Source organism: Tursiops truncatus, chromosome 1 (genome assembly GCF_011762595.2).
Source record: "Tursiops truncatus isolate mTurTru1 chromosome 1, mTurTru1.mat.Y, whole genome shotgun sequence".
NCBI classification, from domain to species: Eukaryota; Metazoa; Chordata; class Mammalia; order Artiodactyla; family Delphinidae; genus Tursiops; species Tursiops truncatus.
The window spans coordinates 28,010,444-28,029,427 of record NC_047034.1 but is presented as its reverse complement, the minus strand read 5'-3'; the positions used below and the strand labels follow the sequence as shown (position 1 = coordinate 28,029,427).

The 18,984-nt window shown below is 36.1% G+C and overlaps 1 protein-coding gene across 14 annotated transcripts in view; it reads right to left on the bottom strand.

The window, feature by feature from the left end:
- Nucleotides 1-10,279: 10,279 nt before the first annotated feature.
- The window catches only part of CEP170 (centrosomal protein 170), a 148,281-nt gene continuing 139,576 nt past the window's right edge, over nt 10,280-18,984 (bottom strand). For 13 of the 14 annotated variants that reach the window (XM_033851783.2, XM_033851798.2, XM_033851801.2 and 10 more), the window contains 4 exons: nt 18,548-18,636; nt 14,984-15,077; nt 14,175-14,226; nt 10,280-12,599 (listed from right to left, as the gene is read on the bottom strand). In XM_033851783.2, coding sequence (XP_033707674.1) covers nt 12,310-12,599; nt 14,175-14,226; nt 14,984-15,077; nt 18,548-18,636 — 525 coding nt within the window. In that variant the 3' untranslated portion in view covers nt 10,280-12,309. The remainder of the gene's footprint in view (nt 12,600-14,174; nt 14,227-14,983; nt 15,078-18,547; nt 18,637-18,984) is intronic. The other variant, XM_033851825.2, reaches the window with a different exon arrangement.

Sequence of the window (18,984 nt, the reverse complement as noted above, 5' to 3'; positions counted from 1 at the left end):
ACAAATGGGACCGAATTAAACTTAAAAGCTTTTACACAGCAAAGGAAACCATAAAGAACATGAAAAGACAACCCTCAGAATGGGATAAAATATTGGCAAAACAATGTGACCAACAAAATTAGTCTCCAAAATTTACAAACAGCTCATGCAGCTCAATATAAAAAATGCAAACAACCCAATCAAAACATGGACAGAAGACCTAAGTAGACATTTCTCCAAAGAAGATATACAGATGGCCAAGAGGCACATAAAAAGATGCTCAACATCACTAATTAGTAGAGGAATGTAAATCGAAACTACAATGAGATATCACCTCACATAAGTCAGAATGGCTATCATCAAAAAGTCTACAAACAGGGCTTCCCTGGTGGCGCAGTGGTTGAGAGTCCACCTGCTGATGCAGGGGACATGGGTTTGTGCCCCGGTCCGGGAAGATCCCACATGCCGCGGAGCGGCTAGGCCCGTGAGCCATGGACGCTGAGCCCGTGCGTCCGGAGCCTGTGCTCCGCAATGGGAGAGGCCACAACAGTGAGAGGCCTGCATGCCGCAAAAAAAAAAGTCTACAAACAATAAATGCTGGAGGGGATGTGGAGAAAAGGGAACACTCTTGCACTGTTGGTGGGAATGTAAATTGGTACAGCCACTATGGAGAACAGTATGGAGGTTCCTTAAAAACTAAAAATAGAACTACCATATGACCCAGCAATCCTACTCCTAGGCATATACCCAGAGAAAACCATAATTCAAAAAGATACATGCACCCCAATATTCATAGCAGCACTATTTACAATAGCCAGGACATGGAAACAACCTAAATGTCCACTGACAGACATTTGGTACATATATACAATGTGTATTACATATATGTACTACATCTTGTATACATATATACAAGATGTAGTACATATATACAATGGAATATTAGCCATAAAAAAGAATGAAATAATGCCATTTGCAGCAACATGGATGGACCTGGAGATTATTATACTAAGTGAAGTAAGTCAGACAGAGAAAGACAAATATCATATGATATTGCTTATATGCGGAATCTTAAAAAAAATGGTATTAATGAACTTATTTACAAAACAGAAACAGACTCACAGACTTAGAGAACGAACTTATGGTTACCAGTAGGGAAGTGTGGTGGGGAGGAATAGATTGGGAGTTTGGGATTGACATGTACACACTGCTATATTTACAATAGATAACCGACAAGGACCTTCTATATAGCACAGGGTACTCTGCTCAATACTCTGTAATAACTGAAATGGGAAAAGAATTTGAAAAAGAATAGATAAATGTATATGTATAATTGATTCACTTTGCTGTACACCTGAAACTAACACAGCATTGTTAATCAACTTTGCTCCTATATAAAACAAAAATTGAAAACAACGACAACAACAATGCAGCCTTGGAACAGGGTCCTTTTTCCCCCCTCAAGGGATATACATAACAATATCTTTGAGCTGTTTTGCAGATACTGAAACCCACACCTGGTGGGAGAAGTTAACTGTATGCTGCCCACAAGCATGTAGACCCCCCCCCACACTGGTTGGAACCACAAGGTTGATGATGCTGATGCCTACTTACTGCATCATCAACCAATCAGAAGAATGTCCATGAGCTGATCACACCCTCTTTGAACGATTATTATAAAACTCCTCACTACCCGCGCCCAGGTCAGGACACACAGTTTTGAGGGCATTAGCCCACTGTGGCCCCCTTTGTCTGGCAAAGCAATAAAGCTATTCTTTTCTACTTCACCCAAAACTCTGTCTCCAAGGTTTAATTTGGTGTTGGGGTACAGAGGCCAGATCCAGCTTCAATTCCACACTGTGTCAAGCTGACCGCAGAAGTCACCCCTGAGAGGGCTACTGTCCTGGGAACCTGGCCTGTTGGTCCTCTGCTGCTTCCGTGCAGCGAGCAAGTCAAGGGGACTTTCCAAGCTGTCCACAGTCCCAATTGCCCAGACACACGTCCCACAGTTTTTCTTCAGGGATGCAGCTGCCTCGCAGTGGCGCTGCTCTGAAGCTATAGCGGGTTCTCCCCTTCTCTCTGGAGACAGAAGGTCCTCATTTTCTAGAATGGAAGAAATCCTTCACTCTTGGAATTCCAACTAAATTCTGAGAATCTGCTTTGTTTCACTTGTCTAAAAGTCATATGTATTCCCCTAAGGGCTTTGGTCTCTAAAACCTCAAAGCCAGAGACAATTACAGTTGAGTTTTGCTTTCTCTCCTCCCCAGAGACTATGAGCAATTGTGGCCAAAGGGAGAAATATGATGGAAAACAAACTCTCAAAATACTGCCCTGATCAGTAGTGCCTGGCGTATAGAAGGGGTTCAGTAAATGCTAGGCTTTTTTTCCGGGAAGTGGTACCATCATCACTATGCCAAACCACTGGTAATCTTTGTGTGGGCAAAAGGGAAATGAGCAAAATATTACGCAGCTTAAGGAAGAATAACATACGAATGCAACAGTGAGCGTCTGGCCAATCATTTATTAATGGAACAGGAAGAGAGGCAGGATTACTGTAAAGACAGCAAAATATGTTTCTGCCTCAAATCTGGGCAACAGAGTGAAAAGTGAAGTATCTGAAGGTCACAGAATACAAACTAATATAGCAGGAAGATACATCAGAGACCAGCTAGTCAACCTCCCTACCCCATTTTACAGACAATGAAAGTGAGGTGAGAATTGAAATCACTTGCCCAAAGCCAAAACTACATTAAATTTAGTTGCAGATTTCTAACTCCACTGAGTGGCTTTCTACTACATTATACCATATTGCCTCCTCATGACTGAAAATAAGGAGGATTGAAAAAGTCAGTTGGACCCGAGTTCAAATCTGTCTCACACTTACTTTGTAATCTAGAGCCTCTTATTTGACTCAAACCTCTGCTCTTTCTGTAAAATGGGATGAGTAATTCTCATCTATAATTACAGGTTGTTGTGAAGATTAAATGAAGTACTAAAGGACCTAGCACAGTGTCAGCACATAATAGTTGCTCATTTTAGACTGATACAGTATTGACTCTTCACGTGTCTTGACTTCCAGTTCTCCCAGTGCAACTCGTTTTGGTAAACTAAAAATCTTCATGAGAAATATCTCATTTTCTGTTTTATAAAAAGAACACACACATGTCAAAGATTTTATTTAACTCATTAATTAATGAGGGAACCAATAAGATTTAAAAACGAATACAAAGGAAAATGTAGAGTACAGACATCTATAGGCAAGGAGGAATGCTAATAGGCGCAAAACTGGTCACTTCTAGAGCAATCAGTTGCACCTTCACCTGACTTTACATTTCCTCTCCTCCTCCCCACCTCCTTCTCCTAATAGTAGTAGAAAGTAGTAATAGTATCACTTTTAATTCTTCTTTTTTGGAAATAACTTTATTCACATATCTATTTTATATAGATATAGATAATAGATATGTTATAATTCAACTATTTATAGTACACAATGAATGGCTTTTAGTATATTTACACAGTTGTGCAACCCCGTATTCCATAACCCTCCCTCCCCCGGCCTGAGTGAGCCAGAGCCCCAGAAGCAGCTGCTCCTTTAACCCCGTCCTGTCTGAGTGAAGAACAGATGCCCTAGGTGACCTACACGCAGAGGCGGAGCCAATCCAAAGCTGAACCCCAGCAGCTGTGCGAACAAAGAGAAAGGGAAATTACTCCCAGCAGCCCCAGGAGCAGCGGATTAAATCTCCACAATCAACTTGATGTACCCTGTATCTGTGGAATACATGAATAGACAAAGAATCAACCCAAAATTGAGCGGTGGACTTTGGAGATTATATATATATATATATATATATATATATATATATATATATTTTTTTTTTTTTTTTTCTTTTTCTCTTTTTGTGTGTATGTGTATTCTTCTGTGTGATTTTGTCTGAATAGCTTTGCTTTTACCATTTGTCTGTCTCTGTTTATTCTTTATTACTTTTTAATATTTTTAATTTTTAATAATTATTTATTTTAAAAACTTGTTTATTCTATTTTCCTTTTAGTTTATTCTATTTTCTTTCTTTCCCTTTCTTTCTTTCTTTCTTTATTTTCTCCTTTACTTCTGAGCCGTGTGCCTGACAAGATCTTGGTGCTCCAGCTGGGTGTCAGGCCTGTGCCTCTGAGGTGAGAGAGCTGAGTTCAGGACATTGGTCCACCAGAGACCTCCAGGCTCCATGTAATATCAAATGGCAAAAGCTCGCCCAGAGATCTCCATCTCAGTGCTAAGACCCAGCATCACTCAACGACCAGCAAGCTCCATTGCTGGACATCCTATGCCAAACAACTAGCAAGACAGGAACACAAGCTCACCCATTAGCAGAGAGGCTGCCTAAAATCATAATAAGGTCACAGACACCCCAAAACACACCACCAGACGTGGACCTGCCCACCAGAAAGACAAGATCCAGCCTCATCCACCAGAACACAGTCACTAGTCCCCTCTAACAGGAAGCCTACACAACCCACTAAACCAAACTTAGCCACGGGGGGCAGACACCAAAAACAACGGGAACTACGAACCAGCAGCCTGCAAAAAGGAGATCCCAAACACAGTAAGTTAAGCAAAAAGAGAAGACAGAGAAATATACAGCAGATGAAGAAGCAAGGTAAAAATGCACCAGACCAAACAAATGAAGAGGAAATAGGTACTCCACCTGAAAAAGAATTCAGAGTAATGATAGTAAAGATGATTAAAATCTTGGAAATGTGATGGAGAAAATACAAGAAACATTTAATGAGCACCAAAAGAACTAAAGAGCAAACAAACAATGATGAACAACACAATAAATGAAATTAAAAATTCCCTAGAAGGAATCAATAGCAGAATAACTGAGTCAGAAGAATGCATAAGTGACCTGGAAGATAAAACAGTGGAAATAACTACTGCAGGGCAGAATAAAGAAAAAGAATGAAAAGAATTGAGGACAGTCTCAGAGACCTCTGGGATAACATTAAAAGCACCAACATTTGAATTACAGGGGTCCGGGAAGAAGAGTAGAAAAAGAAAGGGACTGAGAAAATATTTGAAGAGATTATAGTTGAAAACTTCCCTAACATAGGAGAGGAAATACTTAATCAAGTCCAGGAAGCACAGAGTCCCATACAGGATAAATCCAAGGAGAAACATGCCAAGACACATATTAATCAAACTATCAAAAATTAAATACAAAAAAAATATTAAAAGCAGCAAGGGAAAAACAACAAGTAACATACAAGGGAATCCCCATAAGGTTTACAGCTGATGTTTCAGCAGAAACTCTGCAAGCCAGAAGGGAGTGGCAGGACATATTGAAAGTGATGAAAGGGAAAAACCTACAACCAAGATTACTCTACCCAGCAACGATCTCATTCAGATTTGACGGAAAAATTAAAACCTTTACAGACAAGCAAAAGCTAAGAGAATTCAGCAAAAACAAACCAGCTTTATTTTTTATTTTTTGCAGTACGTGGGTCTCTCACTACTGTGGCCTCTCCCGCCGAGGAGCACAGGCTCCGGACGCGCAGGCTCAGCTGCCATGGCTCATGGGTCCAGCCGCTCCATGGCATGTGGGATCTTCCTGGACCGGGGCACGAACCCATGTCCCCTGAGTGGCAGGCAGACTCTCAAACACTACGCCACCAAGAAAGCCCTCCAAACCAGCATTATAACAAATGCTAAAGGAACTTCTCTAGGCAAGAAACAAAAGAGAAGGAAAAGACCTAAAATAACAAAACCAAAACAATTAAGAAAATGGTAATAGGAACATACATATCGATAATTACCTTAAATGTAAATGCATTAAATGCTCCAGCCAAAAGACATAGACTGGCTGAATGGATACAAAGACCCATATATATGCTGTCTACAAGAGACCCACTTCAGACATGGGACACATACAGACTGAAAGTGAGGGGATGGAAAGAGATATTCCATGCAAATGGAAATCAAAAGAAAGCTGGAGTAGCAATTCTCATATCAGACAAAACAGACTTTAAAATAAAGACTATTACAAGAGACAAAGAAGGACACTACATAGTGATCAAGGGATCAATCCAAGAAGATATAACAATTGTAAATATTTACGCACCCAACATAGGAGCACCTCAATACATAAGGGAAATGAGAACAGCCATAAAAGGGAAATCGACAGTAACACAATCATAGTAGGGGAATTTAACAACCCGCTTTCACCAATGGACAGATCATCCAAAATGAAAACAAATAAGGAAACACAAGCTTTAAATGATACATTAAACAAGATGGACTTAATTGATATTTATAGGACATTCCATCCAAAAACAACAGAATAAACTTTCTTCTCAAGTGCTCATGGAACATTCTCCAGGATACATCATATTTTGGGTCACAAATCAAGCCTTGGTAAATTTAAGAAAATTAAAATCATATCAAGTATCTTTTCCAACCACAACACTATGAGACAAGGTATCAATTACAGGAAAAAAATCTGTAAAAAACACAAACAAATGGAGGCAAAACAGTACACCACTTAATAACCAAGAGATCACTGAAGAAATCAAAAGAGGAGATCAAAAAATACCTAGAAACAAATGACAATGAAAGCACAACGACCCAAAACCTATGGGTTGCAGCAAAAGTAGTTCTAAGAGGGAATTTTACAGCAATAAAATCCTACCTTAAGAAACAAGAAACATCTCAAATAAACCTAACCTTACACCTAAAGCAATTAGAGAAAGGAGAACAAAAAATCACCAAAGTTAGCAAAAGGAAAGAAATCATAAAGATCAGATCAGAAATAAATGAAAATGAAATGAAGGAAACAACAGCAAAGATCAATAAAACTAAAAGCTGGCTCTTTGAGAAGATAACTAAAATTGATAAACCATTAGCCAGACTCATCAAGAAAAAGAGGAAGAGGACTCAAATCAATAAAATTAGAAATGAAAAAGGAGAAGCAACAACTGACATTGCAGAAATACAAAGGATCATGAGGGATTACTACAAGCAAATATATGCCAGTAAAATGGACAACCTGGAAGAAATGGACAAATTCTTAGAAAAGCCAACCTTCCGAGACAGAACCAGGAAGAAACAGAAAATATAAACAGACCAATCACAAGCACTGATATTGAGACTGTGATTAAAAATCTTCCAGGGGTTTCCCTGGTGGCGCAGTGGTTGAGAGTCTGCCTGCCGACGCAGGGGACACGAGTTTGTGCCCCAGTCCGGGAGGATCCCACATGCTGCGGAGTGGCTGGGCCCGTGAGACATGGCCGCTGAGCCTGCGCGTCCGGAGCCTGTGCTCCGCAACGGGAGGGGCCACAACAGTGAGAGGCCCGCGTACCGCAAAAAAAAAAAATCTTCCAACAAACAAAAGTCCAGGACCAGATGGCTTCACAGGCAAATTCTATCAAACATTTAGAGAAGAGCTAACACCTATCCTTCTCAAACTCTTCCAAAGTATAGCAGAGGGAGGAACACTCCCAAACTCATTCTGTGAGACCCCCTTCACTCTGATACCAAAACCAGACAATGACTTCACAAAGAAAGAAAACTACGGGCCAATATCACTGATGAACATAGATGCAAAAATCCTCAACAAAATACTAGCAAACAGTACATTAAAAGGATCATACACCATGTTGAAGTGGGGTTTACTGTAGGAATGGAATGATTCTTCAATATACACAAATCAATGTGATACACCATATTAACAAATTGAAGGATAAAAAACATATGATCATCTCAATAGATGCAGAAAAAGCTTTTGACAAAATTCAACACCCATTTATGATAAAAACCCTCCAGAAAGTAGGCATAGAGGGGACTTTCCTCAACATAATAAAGGCCATATTTGACAAAACCACAGCCAACATCGTTCTCAATGGTGAAAAACTGAAACCATTTCCACTAAGATCAGGAACAAGACAAGGTTGCCCACTCTCACCACTATTATTCAACACAGTTTTGAAAGTTTTAGCCACAGCAATCAGAGAAGAAAAAGAAATAAAAGGAATACAAATCAGAAAAGTAAAGCTGTCACTGTTTGCATATGACATAATACTATACACAGAGGATCCTAAAGACTCTACCAGAGAACTACTAGAGCTAATCAATGAATTTGGTAATGTAGCAGGATACAAAATTAATGCACAGAAATCTCTGGCATTCCTATACACTAATGATGAAAAATCTGAAAGAGAAATTAAGGAAACACTCCCATTTACCATTGCAACAAAAACAATAAAATAGCTAGGAATAAACCTACCTAAGGAGACAAAAGACCTATATGCAGAAAACTATAAGACACTGATGAAAGAAGTTAAAGATGATACAACAGATGGAGAGATATACCATGTTCTTGGATTGGAAGAATCAACATTGTGAAAGTGACTCTACTACCCAAAGCAATCGACAGATTCAATGCAATCCCTATCAAACTACCACTGGCATTTTTCACAGAACTAGAACAAAAAATTTCACAATTTGTATGGAAACACAAAAGACCCCGAATAGCCAAAGCAATTGGCTTTTTTTTTTTTTTTTTTTTTTTTAGCAATTGGATTTGAGAAAGAAAACGTTGAGAAAGAAAAATGGAGCTGGAGGAATCAGGCTCCCTGACTTCAGACTATATTACAAAGCTACAGAAATATATATCAATGGAACAGGATAGAAAGCTCAGATAAACACACGCACATATGGTCACCTTATCTTTCAGAAAGGAGGCAAGAATATACAACAGAGAAAAGACAGCCTCTTAAATAAGTGGTGATGGAAAAACTGGACAGGTACATGTAAAAGAATGAAATTAGAACACTCCCTAACACCATACACCAAAATAAACTCAAAATGGATTAAAGACCTAAATGTTAGGCCAGACACCATCAAACTCTTAGAGGAAAACATTGGCAGAACACTCTATGACATAAATCACAGCAAGATCCTTTATGACCCACCTCCTAGAGAAATGTAAATAAAAACAAAAGCAAACAAATGGGACCTAATGAAACTTAAAAGATTTTGCACAGCAAAGGAAACCATTAACAAGACGAAAAGACAACCCTCAGAATGGGAGAAAATATTTGCAAATGAAGCAACTGACAAAGGATTAATCTCCAAAATTTACAAGCAGCTCATGCAGATCAATATCAAAAAAAACAAACAACCCAATCCAAAAATGGGCAGAAGACCTAAATAGAAATTTTTCCAAAGAAGATAGAGATATAAAGGATTTTGTAGGGCAAGGAATCAGAGAAGGTTTTCTGAAGAAAAACAGGAAGGAGAACCACTTCACAGTCATAGACCACTTGGATTAGAAGGGACTTGGATATCCAGATGCTTTCATTCTGCAGATCAGAAGATATAGAAACACATTTTTAGGTAGTGAGGAATGGGTCTGGAGCCTAAGCTTCTAAGTCTAGTTTCCTTTCAAAAGTTAGGATCTTGTCAGGCAGAGACATATATGGCAAGCAAAACCAAAGACAGATGAAGGAAGCAAAATAGCACAGACATTTTAAAATACAGTATACCCAGGAAATAGAGATTATTAATTTAGAAGGAAGAAACACGTGTATGTATAGTGGGGGAAGGGAAGGGGAAAATATAAGTATGTGGCACAGCCCTTTGCTGTGGCCCAGTCAAGTGAGGGAAGCTTTATGAAGAGGTCGGTGGGACTCTGAAGAATGGAAGGAATGTGCATAAGCAGGAAGGAAGGGGAGGAAGAAGCAGTACACAGAGCGTTGAAGAGGCTCCAGACTGTCAGGAACTCATGGTGGAGAGTCTGTATCAGGTGTACACTGACATAAAAAAAGAGCCACATTATGGAAAGCCTAAAAAGGTCAGGCCGAGAAACAGAATGCTGAATGATAACATTTTTGTTATTGTTAACAGGGAAATATTCAAGACTCTTGGGAACGAATGATACGATGAAAGAAAATGAGTCCAAATGGATAGTTCTTAAATTTAAGATGTATTTTAAATTCTTCTTTGTTCCCCAAATATATCACTGTCATAAAGCTTTCTGATGACTCCAGGCCAGCTAAAAATAAAGGCTGTGCATGTACCTATTACATTAGCGTATTAAGCTAAGAGAATTAAATTTGCTGTAATTTGCTAAGAAAATATTTTCTTCTTTAGCCCAAAATAGTATGAAGTTTTACAGTTACCACATATTAATTAAAACTGAAGAATTTCTTCTTTTGCTAAACCTTGGAAAATGATATACAATTATTATATAAATTGATGAAGTATTAGCAATCCAGATGGTAGAAGAAATAAAATGTACAATCAACTGCATAAAGTTCCAGAAACACTTTATTTAAAAATGGAGTTGTAAATGCATAACAAAATAACATAAGTAATAAAGATAACAAAAATAAATAAGGAGAATAATGTATTCATACAAAATAAAAATAACATAGTAAAAGGCCAAATGTTTGTAATTGAACAAAACTGTGTAAACACTTAAATGATAATGTAAGTAGAATAGATGCTAATATTTTCCTAAACAACTCCTTACCTTCTACTTCCATGTTGATATAATCAGTACTCAAACATTAAACAAAGAGGAAACAATGGTGATTACTTTGTCGTACTTTTTCTTCAAATGGATTGACCCTGTTTTAATGTTTCACTTATTTCTTCAAAGCAATTGTATCTTTCCATTCATGCTCTTTAAAATCATTTTTTCAGTTTTCCTTTATTAGACAGAATTGGGAATTTAGGTTTACAAGGACAACAGTCCATTTACCCTTTTTTTTTTTTTAATTTAAAGAAAAATATGAGATCCATCTTACAACAGACTTTTGTTTCTACAACTCTACAAAACAGTTTTTTTGCATCTTTAACTGGCCCAACAGTACAGGATTTTTAAAAATCCTGTAAAGTTTTGAAGTGAACAGAGCTACTTTCCTAAAACAAATGTAGCACAGGATTATTGCTGAAATATTAAAGAGTATTTCATAAAAGTTGCAAAAGTTGCAGTTTTAACCTTTATAGACTGATGGGGTCAAGGTTTACTAATAATATTTAACTGAATTAATAAGATACACCCAAATTATAGTGTTCTGGCAACATAAAGATAATTACTTTCTTTTTAAACTTATCCAAATGTGAACTTACTGGAAGGAGAAAAAACAAGTTTATAGAAGATACTTTTCATAAGCTTCCTGTTTAGCACAGGCCCAAAGCCTTGGTCGTTGTCGCCTTGCAGGGTCCTTATAAATGTACACGACTGAGACAGGATTTACTACTGGGTCCTACAGGGAAACACACAGAAGCAACTTATCGCTTGGGAATGAAACTATCCACTAATCTTATGACTACTGGTTCTCCAAGTTTCCTAATGCCAAAAATTTTAACTTCATGATCATTTCAAGGGAAAAATTTTTTCAACCGTCACATATAAACTTGGTAACACAGGACCAATATACATGTTCTTAGTTTTGAAAATATACTCCACCTAAACTGTCTAGTTTAATCCTTCTAGTTATTTGCCCTAAAATGAGACAAAATCTTACTTTCATTAAAAAAAATGGTAAAAAGTGCCAAATTCATCTTTTTTAAAGTGGAGTAAAACACTGTGGGGTTAAAACAAATACAGTTATCAATATCCTATATACAAAAAAAAAAAAAAGATGGTTAGTCCTTACTGACATATAGATATGTCCACCTACCACTCCCAGCAAATCTTAGTGCAAACGTAACAGTTCATCTCCATAAACCCCAAGAAAATTTACGCAGCAACAAAGTTATATAAATCACATATATGTTGGAAAATTTTAGAACACAAGAAGGACTGTTTTGAAAGGTCAGTTTGACTGTGGAGAGTAATATGTCATTGTATCCAATGGTAATGAATACTAATATAAATCCTATTATTTAAGAAGCAAATATAAGTGTTTAACAAATCTGTACAGATGAAGAGGAAGTCCATTTCAGGGAGCAGCTTGGCACAGGATACATGGGGGTCAGAAATGTTGGGTATTTAGTTTGCTTGTAGGTCACAGCATGGCTTAAAGAAAAAAAACAAAGATCTATGAAGGGAAAGGATGCAATCATCGAATTCAATTTGAAAATCATAAAACCACAAAATGTGAAACTGTCACAATCTGGTTTTTCCTCTATGTGCATCAAATGGTTATCTAAATGGTTTGAAAGAATTACTATGACTCCACATTATAGATAAAAAATAAATAAAATTAAGAAGACAGAGATAACAAGATTGTAGTTGACCAAGCTTTCTTATTTTGTATAAGTCAACACTGTGTTGCTTCCAATATTCCTAGTCATTCCACAGGTAATTATTTCTAACAAGCAAGAGAAAGTCATTCATGTACTATAACATCTTCCTCTTCCCCATCAGGGTTGAACCTATTGAAATGTATACTGAAATCAGCCTCAGATTCGGCATTCTCAAATTCAGCTGAGACTGAAACAGCAGCAGGATGAAGAACCCTAGCTTCTGGTTGGCAAAGTGTCGGTGTCTGACCCGGGCTGCTGTGGTTATTCACAGGACTGGATTTCTGTTTTGATGGAGATGGCAAGATAGCACTGGGAAATCCCATGTTGTTCAGAGCTTCCAGAGTTCCATCTGGGTCAATCATAGCATTGATTGCTGAAAGAAAAAAAAAGAAATAGAGGGAAAAAGATATAATTGTAGATACAGTTAAATCTGGATATGAATATTGCTTGTGACTTGGATAATATTTCAATTACTGATGCTTATATGAGCTTAAATTTGGCTAATCCTTTCAATTCTATATTTTAAACCCCACTTTCAGGAATTCTGGGGCTGATCTATATTGTGGATTATAAAAACCTAAAAGCTTTCTATGGTCCCTTGAGTAGGCTACTTATGGGCATCTGAGCCTGCTGGAAGACTAGGATTTGGAGATATGGAATTCAGGAAAGATCTTTTTGAAATATGCTTTAATCATTACAAGAGGATGATGAAAATATTGGTTATGATTTAAAGAAACACTCCTGGACTTATTTATTACTCAGATAATTGGAGATTGGTTGCTAAAACGCGGTTCAGAGTAACCCGAAAGTTGAGGAGGCCGAAGTAATTATCAGCACACTCTGAATCCTACCACAGCATGTTGTCCTTCATCCTGGTGAGAGTGCTAGGGTATTAGCCATGTACAAGTATATATGTACCACTGGGCCATAAAGTTCCCCTCATAGTCCAGATACTAATATCCTGTGGCAGCCCCAGCAGGCCAAACAGACCTTGCTACCTCATGGGAAGGGCCAGATAAAAACCAGCTTTCAATCCAAAGGATCCTTGCGTGGACAAGGGAAAATCTTGGACAGTGATTTTCAACTTGGCATTGGGTAGAGTGGGGAGTTGGGAGAAAGAAGCACCATAGATACAAGAATTATTTAAGAGGTCCTTTTAAAAGCATACTCCCTCCTACCAGCTAATAATCACGTAAACAAGCCACTTTGCCTCATGGGGGTTAAACTATAACCCTTAGGTGTGCTAAGGCTGAAAAACGGTTAAGAAGCACTTAGTTGGACCAACATATCATGCCTCTGATAATTCAATCGACAAAGACAGTAGAATTAGAAACTGACTCTGGAATCTGCTTGTTGTACCACTGGGGACTTCTAGGTCAAGACACACATAGGCATAAATGCATAATTAAAGATCTGACATACACCAAAAACAATGTCCCTGTTGAAGTTTAGGAGGCCAAAAGTCTCTTTCTTTTTCTTCTCTACCTCCTCCTTCTGGTCCCTGTGTCCAATATGCACTCATTTCTTGTGGTTTATCCAAATTATTATTATTTATATTATAACATAAGTTCATTTGGGTTATACCATATATACAATTTAAGAATTATCAAATCAAGTAAACAATGCTAATTGTCAATAAGCATTTTCAGCTGCATATACATATTTTAATATTTTATATATTTTTCATATACTATATATAATACTACGAATTATAACTTCTAGCCTATGTGCCTAGAATTTAACTTTATTATATTTTTAATTATTTATACTGGTTTTAATACTTTCCTTTTATGAGTAATTTGAATATGTAGAATGTTATATCTTTCTCCATACATCATTACACTTAATCAAACAGTGTTCTAATATTTAATAATATTTTAGAAATACCACTTAGAATGTACTTGTCCCAAACTGTTAGCTCTTTACACTTAATCAGTAGTAAATTTACCTTGTAGCTGCTTTTCAACTCTTTTTAGCTCTTGTAAGATAGAAGAAATCTCCTGTAGGGAAAGCAATGACAAAAATTAGCTTACTTTAATTAAAACATTTTTATTTGATTGGATAAGCAATGAACCTCACACTAATCTTATTTGGAATCCTTAATTATTATTGACATGGCACCACATCTGTAGCAACAGGATATGAAGTAATTCATGATATCCAGTAAACAAGATTCAAATTTTAAAATCTTTAATGTTGAAACAGATTTTTTTTTTCAATGAGATGACAGAAGATGAAAAGTTCAAGATAATAATAATAACAATAAGCAAAGATTCTGAAAAACTTGTATTGATCACTCTTGCAACGACTTTGTAAAAGTGCTTAAGGATTTTCTTTGGAAAATGTATAAACTGCAACCTCGGTTTTAGGATGACTTTCTGAACAATAAAAATCTGTACAAATTCTTGAGGAGGAGACAAGCAATCTATTAAGTAAACAGAAATGACTGATGTCAACTTATATTTGAGTTTGGCTCCTATTTCAAAATTGCTTATTTATAACACATAATTATTACAAGAACAAGAGTGTATAACAGTGAGAAACATAAAAGGTTCCTCCATACCCTCTGCAACTTTGAAGCAGTCAACATTTTAAATCCCTGTGAGAGACAATTGAAGGCATAAAATTCCCCAAATTTGTGCACTTATATCTTCTTTTATAAATGTAAATCAACAGTTTAAAAATAAGCATATCATTCCCTGAAAACAAAACCTTACTTTAAAAAAATGTTTTAATATTCAAGAAAAATGATCATACCATGCTTGAGGTTTTCACAATAGGGACTTCACTTTCAGCTCTTAACTTGCTTTCTATTTCATCCCAATTCCGATCTTTGTCTTTAAATAATATTCTATAAATAAAAAAATAAGCATTTTACTTTTCATATTTTAAAAACATCACATTTTTCATGATAATACAAAAGCAATGTATCTTTTCAAAGCTACACAAGAATTAAAAAAAACACTAAGTGTTAACACGAACTGTGAATTAAATACTGAGCCAACATTACCAATAAACTCATTTATGTGAGAGATTTGTACTAATAAAGTAACTGACTGGTTATGAATACACACATAAACCCTTTAGTACTTATCTCATTCTTTACTGAAAACCAAATATAAAACAAATGTAGATGAATAACCCCAAAACTTTATCTAATACTTGTAATTAACCATATAACCACCTTTTATAACAAAAACACAACTTCATTCATATAGAACATACGCAGTATAAATATAAGATGAAAATAGGTTGAATTAGGTATAAACAACTGTGTCTGTCAAGACCTCTTTAAATAGGAAAAGGCTTCATATTGATTGAGCAAAGCGTGTACATTATTTCAAAGGTTGAAAACTAGAGTACTTAAGCTGCTTTTCTTTAAAAATCCTAATTCATGTTAGTATATTTGTACATAATAACCTATTAAGAGTTAAGACACTATCCTTTTGACAAAAACAATTGCTAATAAAGATCCTTATGTTCAAAATTAATTTCAAGTATCTTAACTTATAAAATAAAGGACCACAAAATTTTGACTTGTCTTTCAAATGCGGTATGCTTCTCTCTTCAATCTAGAAGACACGATTCGGCAGCTTTAGAGAGCTATAAATACTAGGTACCTTGTTAGTTTCTATTTAAATTTCGTCATTGGGCTTGGAAATCTAGTTTAACTGCCTTATATAAAAAGCAACACTGTACCGGAAAGTAAAGTATTACTATTAGAAGCTGATCAGTATTTAAGTAGTAAACTAAATTACATTTTTATTTGTATTTCTTCCAAGTTCAATGTGCTAGGTTCAACTTATTTAAAAACATGAAATTCATAAACATCTAATCAAGTCTGGAACATCAACAATTACAAATAACCATACTTAAAAAGGCAACAGTGGTTCCAGAATCCTATATAAGAATATTCTTCTGATCTACTGTTAAAATTTCTATACCCAAAAGACTAAACATCCTTGCCAACTATCTAAGAGCTGTTATCCTAATGACTGTGATATTAAGGCATAAGAAATTATTATGTGCTCTATAAAAGAGTCCTTATAGCTTACAGCATTAGGATTGGTGAAAGTAAGAAAACAATGACTATTTCATGGACCAACTTAGAATTACAATGGACTCATACAATACAAAAAGTCTGTGCTTAGCCACACTGAAAATTCAGTGAATTTTGCCAGAAGGTGGTTACTGAGTATAATGCTTGTGCTTTTTCAAATTGTTAAACCATACATATTTCACCTTTGCTGAAAATGTCTTAGAATTGTCACCTGAGGTTCCTAACTCACACACTCACACAAATGTCCCCAGAGTTCTAAGCCACTGAAGGGATAAAAAACTTAAAGACAATATGTCTTTATTGATAAGTTTACCCTTATCAATTTTCACATATAGCTATGAGTTTTAAAGAAGCTTAATTTCCTAGAGAGTCATAATTTAATAATCATTCATCAACAAATAGTAACAAATATTGTACATTCTAGTCACTGTATGTTTAGACAAAGACCCCTACTCTCATGGAACTTACATTCTAGCTCATTTATTTGAGCAGGCAGCTGTCTTTGCTACCTACATGTGATTTGTCTTAATTTCATTATTTTGCTTTACCATCTGTATTTTACTATTCACAACTTCTAATCCATCTAAGTCCAATCACCCCTTTTTATTATTAAAATTTATTTTATTATTTTAAAAATACTTTTATTATTAAAATCATGTTACAAAGAAGTAAAAGGTATAATAACAATATATTTTCACTGGATCTTTCTAAATTAAAACTGGGCACATTTTCAGGTTTATAACTGATTTAGAGAAATTACATCAGTTGCAGGCTCTTCATAAATAACACCATTTTCTAATTTCTGACTGGGCTTATAAATGAGTGCATTATTTTCATTTTAATCATACTCAGTGATTAAGTCATTAGTGCTCTAACATCATCTTAGGTGGAATATTGTGTATGTGTTCCTTTAATGACTACATCACTCCCAAGTTTGCTGATCCCATCTTCTGTCACAAGTAAGAGAGCTCTCCTTCACATGACAAACCATCCTCCTATGATTTCCTAATCAGGCACGTGCCCAGAGACAAATGAAGCTCTCCCTTCCCTGGCATAAAGCCCAACTGAAATTTGTAGGAAAAAAAAAAGGTCAGCTTAATCAATTAGTTATTACACATGAATTAACAAACCTTTAGGGCCCAATCATATGCCTACTATTTAATGCTAGGAGACATGCCTTGAGTTTGGCTCAAGTACTCAGTGTAGTTGAAGGTGATATATAACTGTTATCATTTTGAATTTAATTCCACCAAAGGGATATCCTAAAACTAGAGCATTATGGGAGGGTTATTAACCAAAGGACTAAATTAATGAAATAAACATCGATTAACAGAATCTTATATGGGAATAAAGTCTCCAAATTCAGTCACTGATTGAATGATTTTTTGACTGCACATTATTTGTCCAGCACTGTTTTGATGCCCTCACAGCTGAGTGCAGAAGGCAGCCAAGTAAGCAGGTAATTACAATTCACTGGGATAAGTGTAAGAAGGGAAATATAGGATGTGATACTGTGGGAACCCGTAGGAAAGGCACTTGAGAAAATTCAGAGAAGGTTCTTAGAGATATTGCCATGCAATTTAAGTCCTGAAGGATGGGAGAGGTGTTGGACACTCAAAAACTGGGTCCAGTTGAGAGGGCTAGGGGATGATGAGAGATGACAATGGACATACTTCACGGAGGGAATTGAGGAATAGAAAATTCAATACAACACAGTCCCTGTACACAAGAGTCTGGCTAGCGAAGGGATCAGACACTGAAAAAATTATTGTGATTCAACATAAATAAATAGCAAAGGCATTAGAAAATCTAGTTTTTGACTATCTACGGCCTTTTTACATAAATTTTCTGAGTCTTACACGAGTACTCATTTTGTTCTCTTTACTGATGAGGAAGCTGTAACTAGACTAAAGTTTGAGGTCTCATAAAAGATGCCCTAAAATTCTGTTAATTTCAAATACTTACTATTATTTTGTGGAAGAGTAAATTTTTCTGATTATTAATAAAATTAATCTAAGTGATTACAGCTGTTAGCTCTCAATTACCAAGGGGCTGATTATTTGGGAGATCTGTTCTCTTTTTGTGCCCTTTGTGCTGTCTAGCATATAGCTATAATATCTAAACAGGAAAGAACATGCTAGTGGCAGCAGTAAGGTTCAGTACCATTGACTTCACGAGTTCCCAGAAGCTGTGGTAGCAGGCTTGCAGAAAGTGGAACAGATGGTAACAGAAGCAAGGATGTTTGAGTAATACAAAAATACCTGATCTTTCCAGCTGTCTTGTCTATGGACTGTCTTATCTTCCTAGAAAACTGAAAGACGGATGACAGCAGCAGATTATCTCCCATGACCTGAAACATGAAAAGAAAAGAACAGACATTAAAACAGTACTGCTCTATTGGATAACCACCAAGAATACTAGTCACAACTCACTACATTTAGGGGCATTTAATATTTATGCTAATTTTAATAAAGATAATTTAGGGGCATTTAATATTTATGCTAATTTTAATAAAGATCAATGAAGAATCTAATTAGAGCAATGTGTAACTAAATTGAGAAAGAAAATATTAACAAAGGAGTTCTTTTTTGTTAAATAACTTGTCAAGTTTCCATATTATTTTCATCATATAACTTTCAAAAAACAATCCATATTATCTAATCTTCAATTACTATCATGATCCTGTCCCCCATGCTTC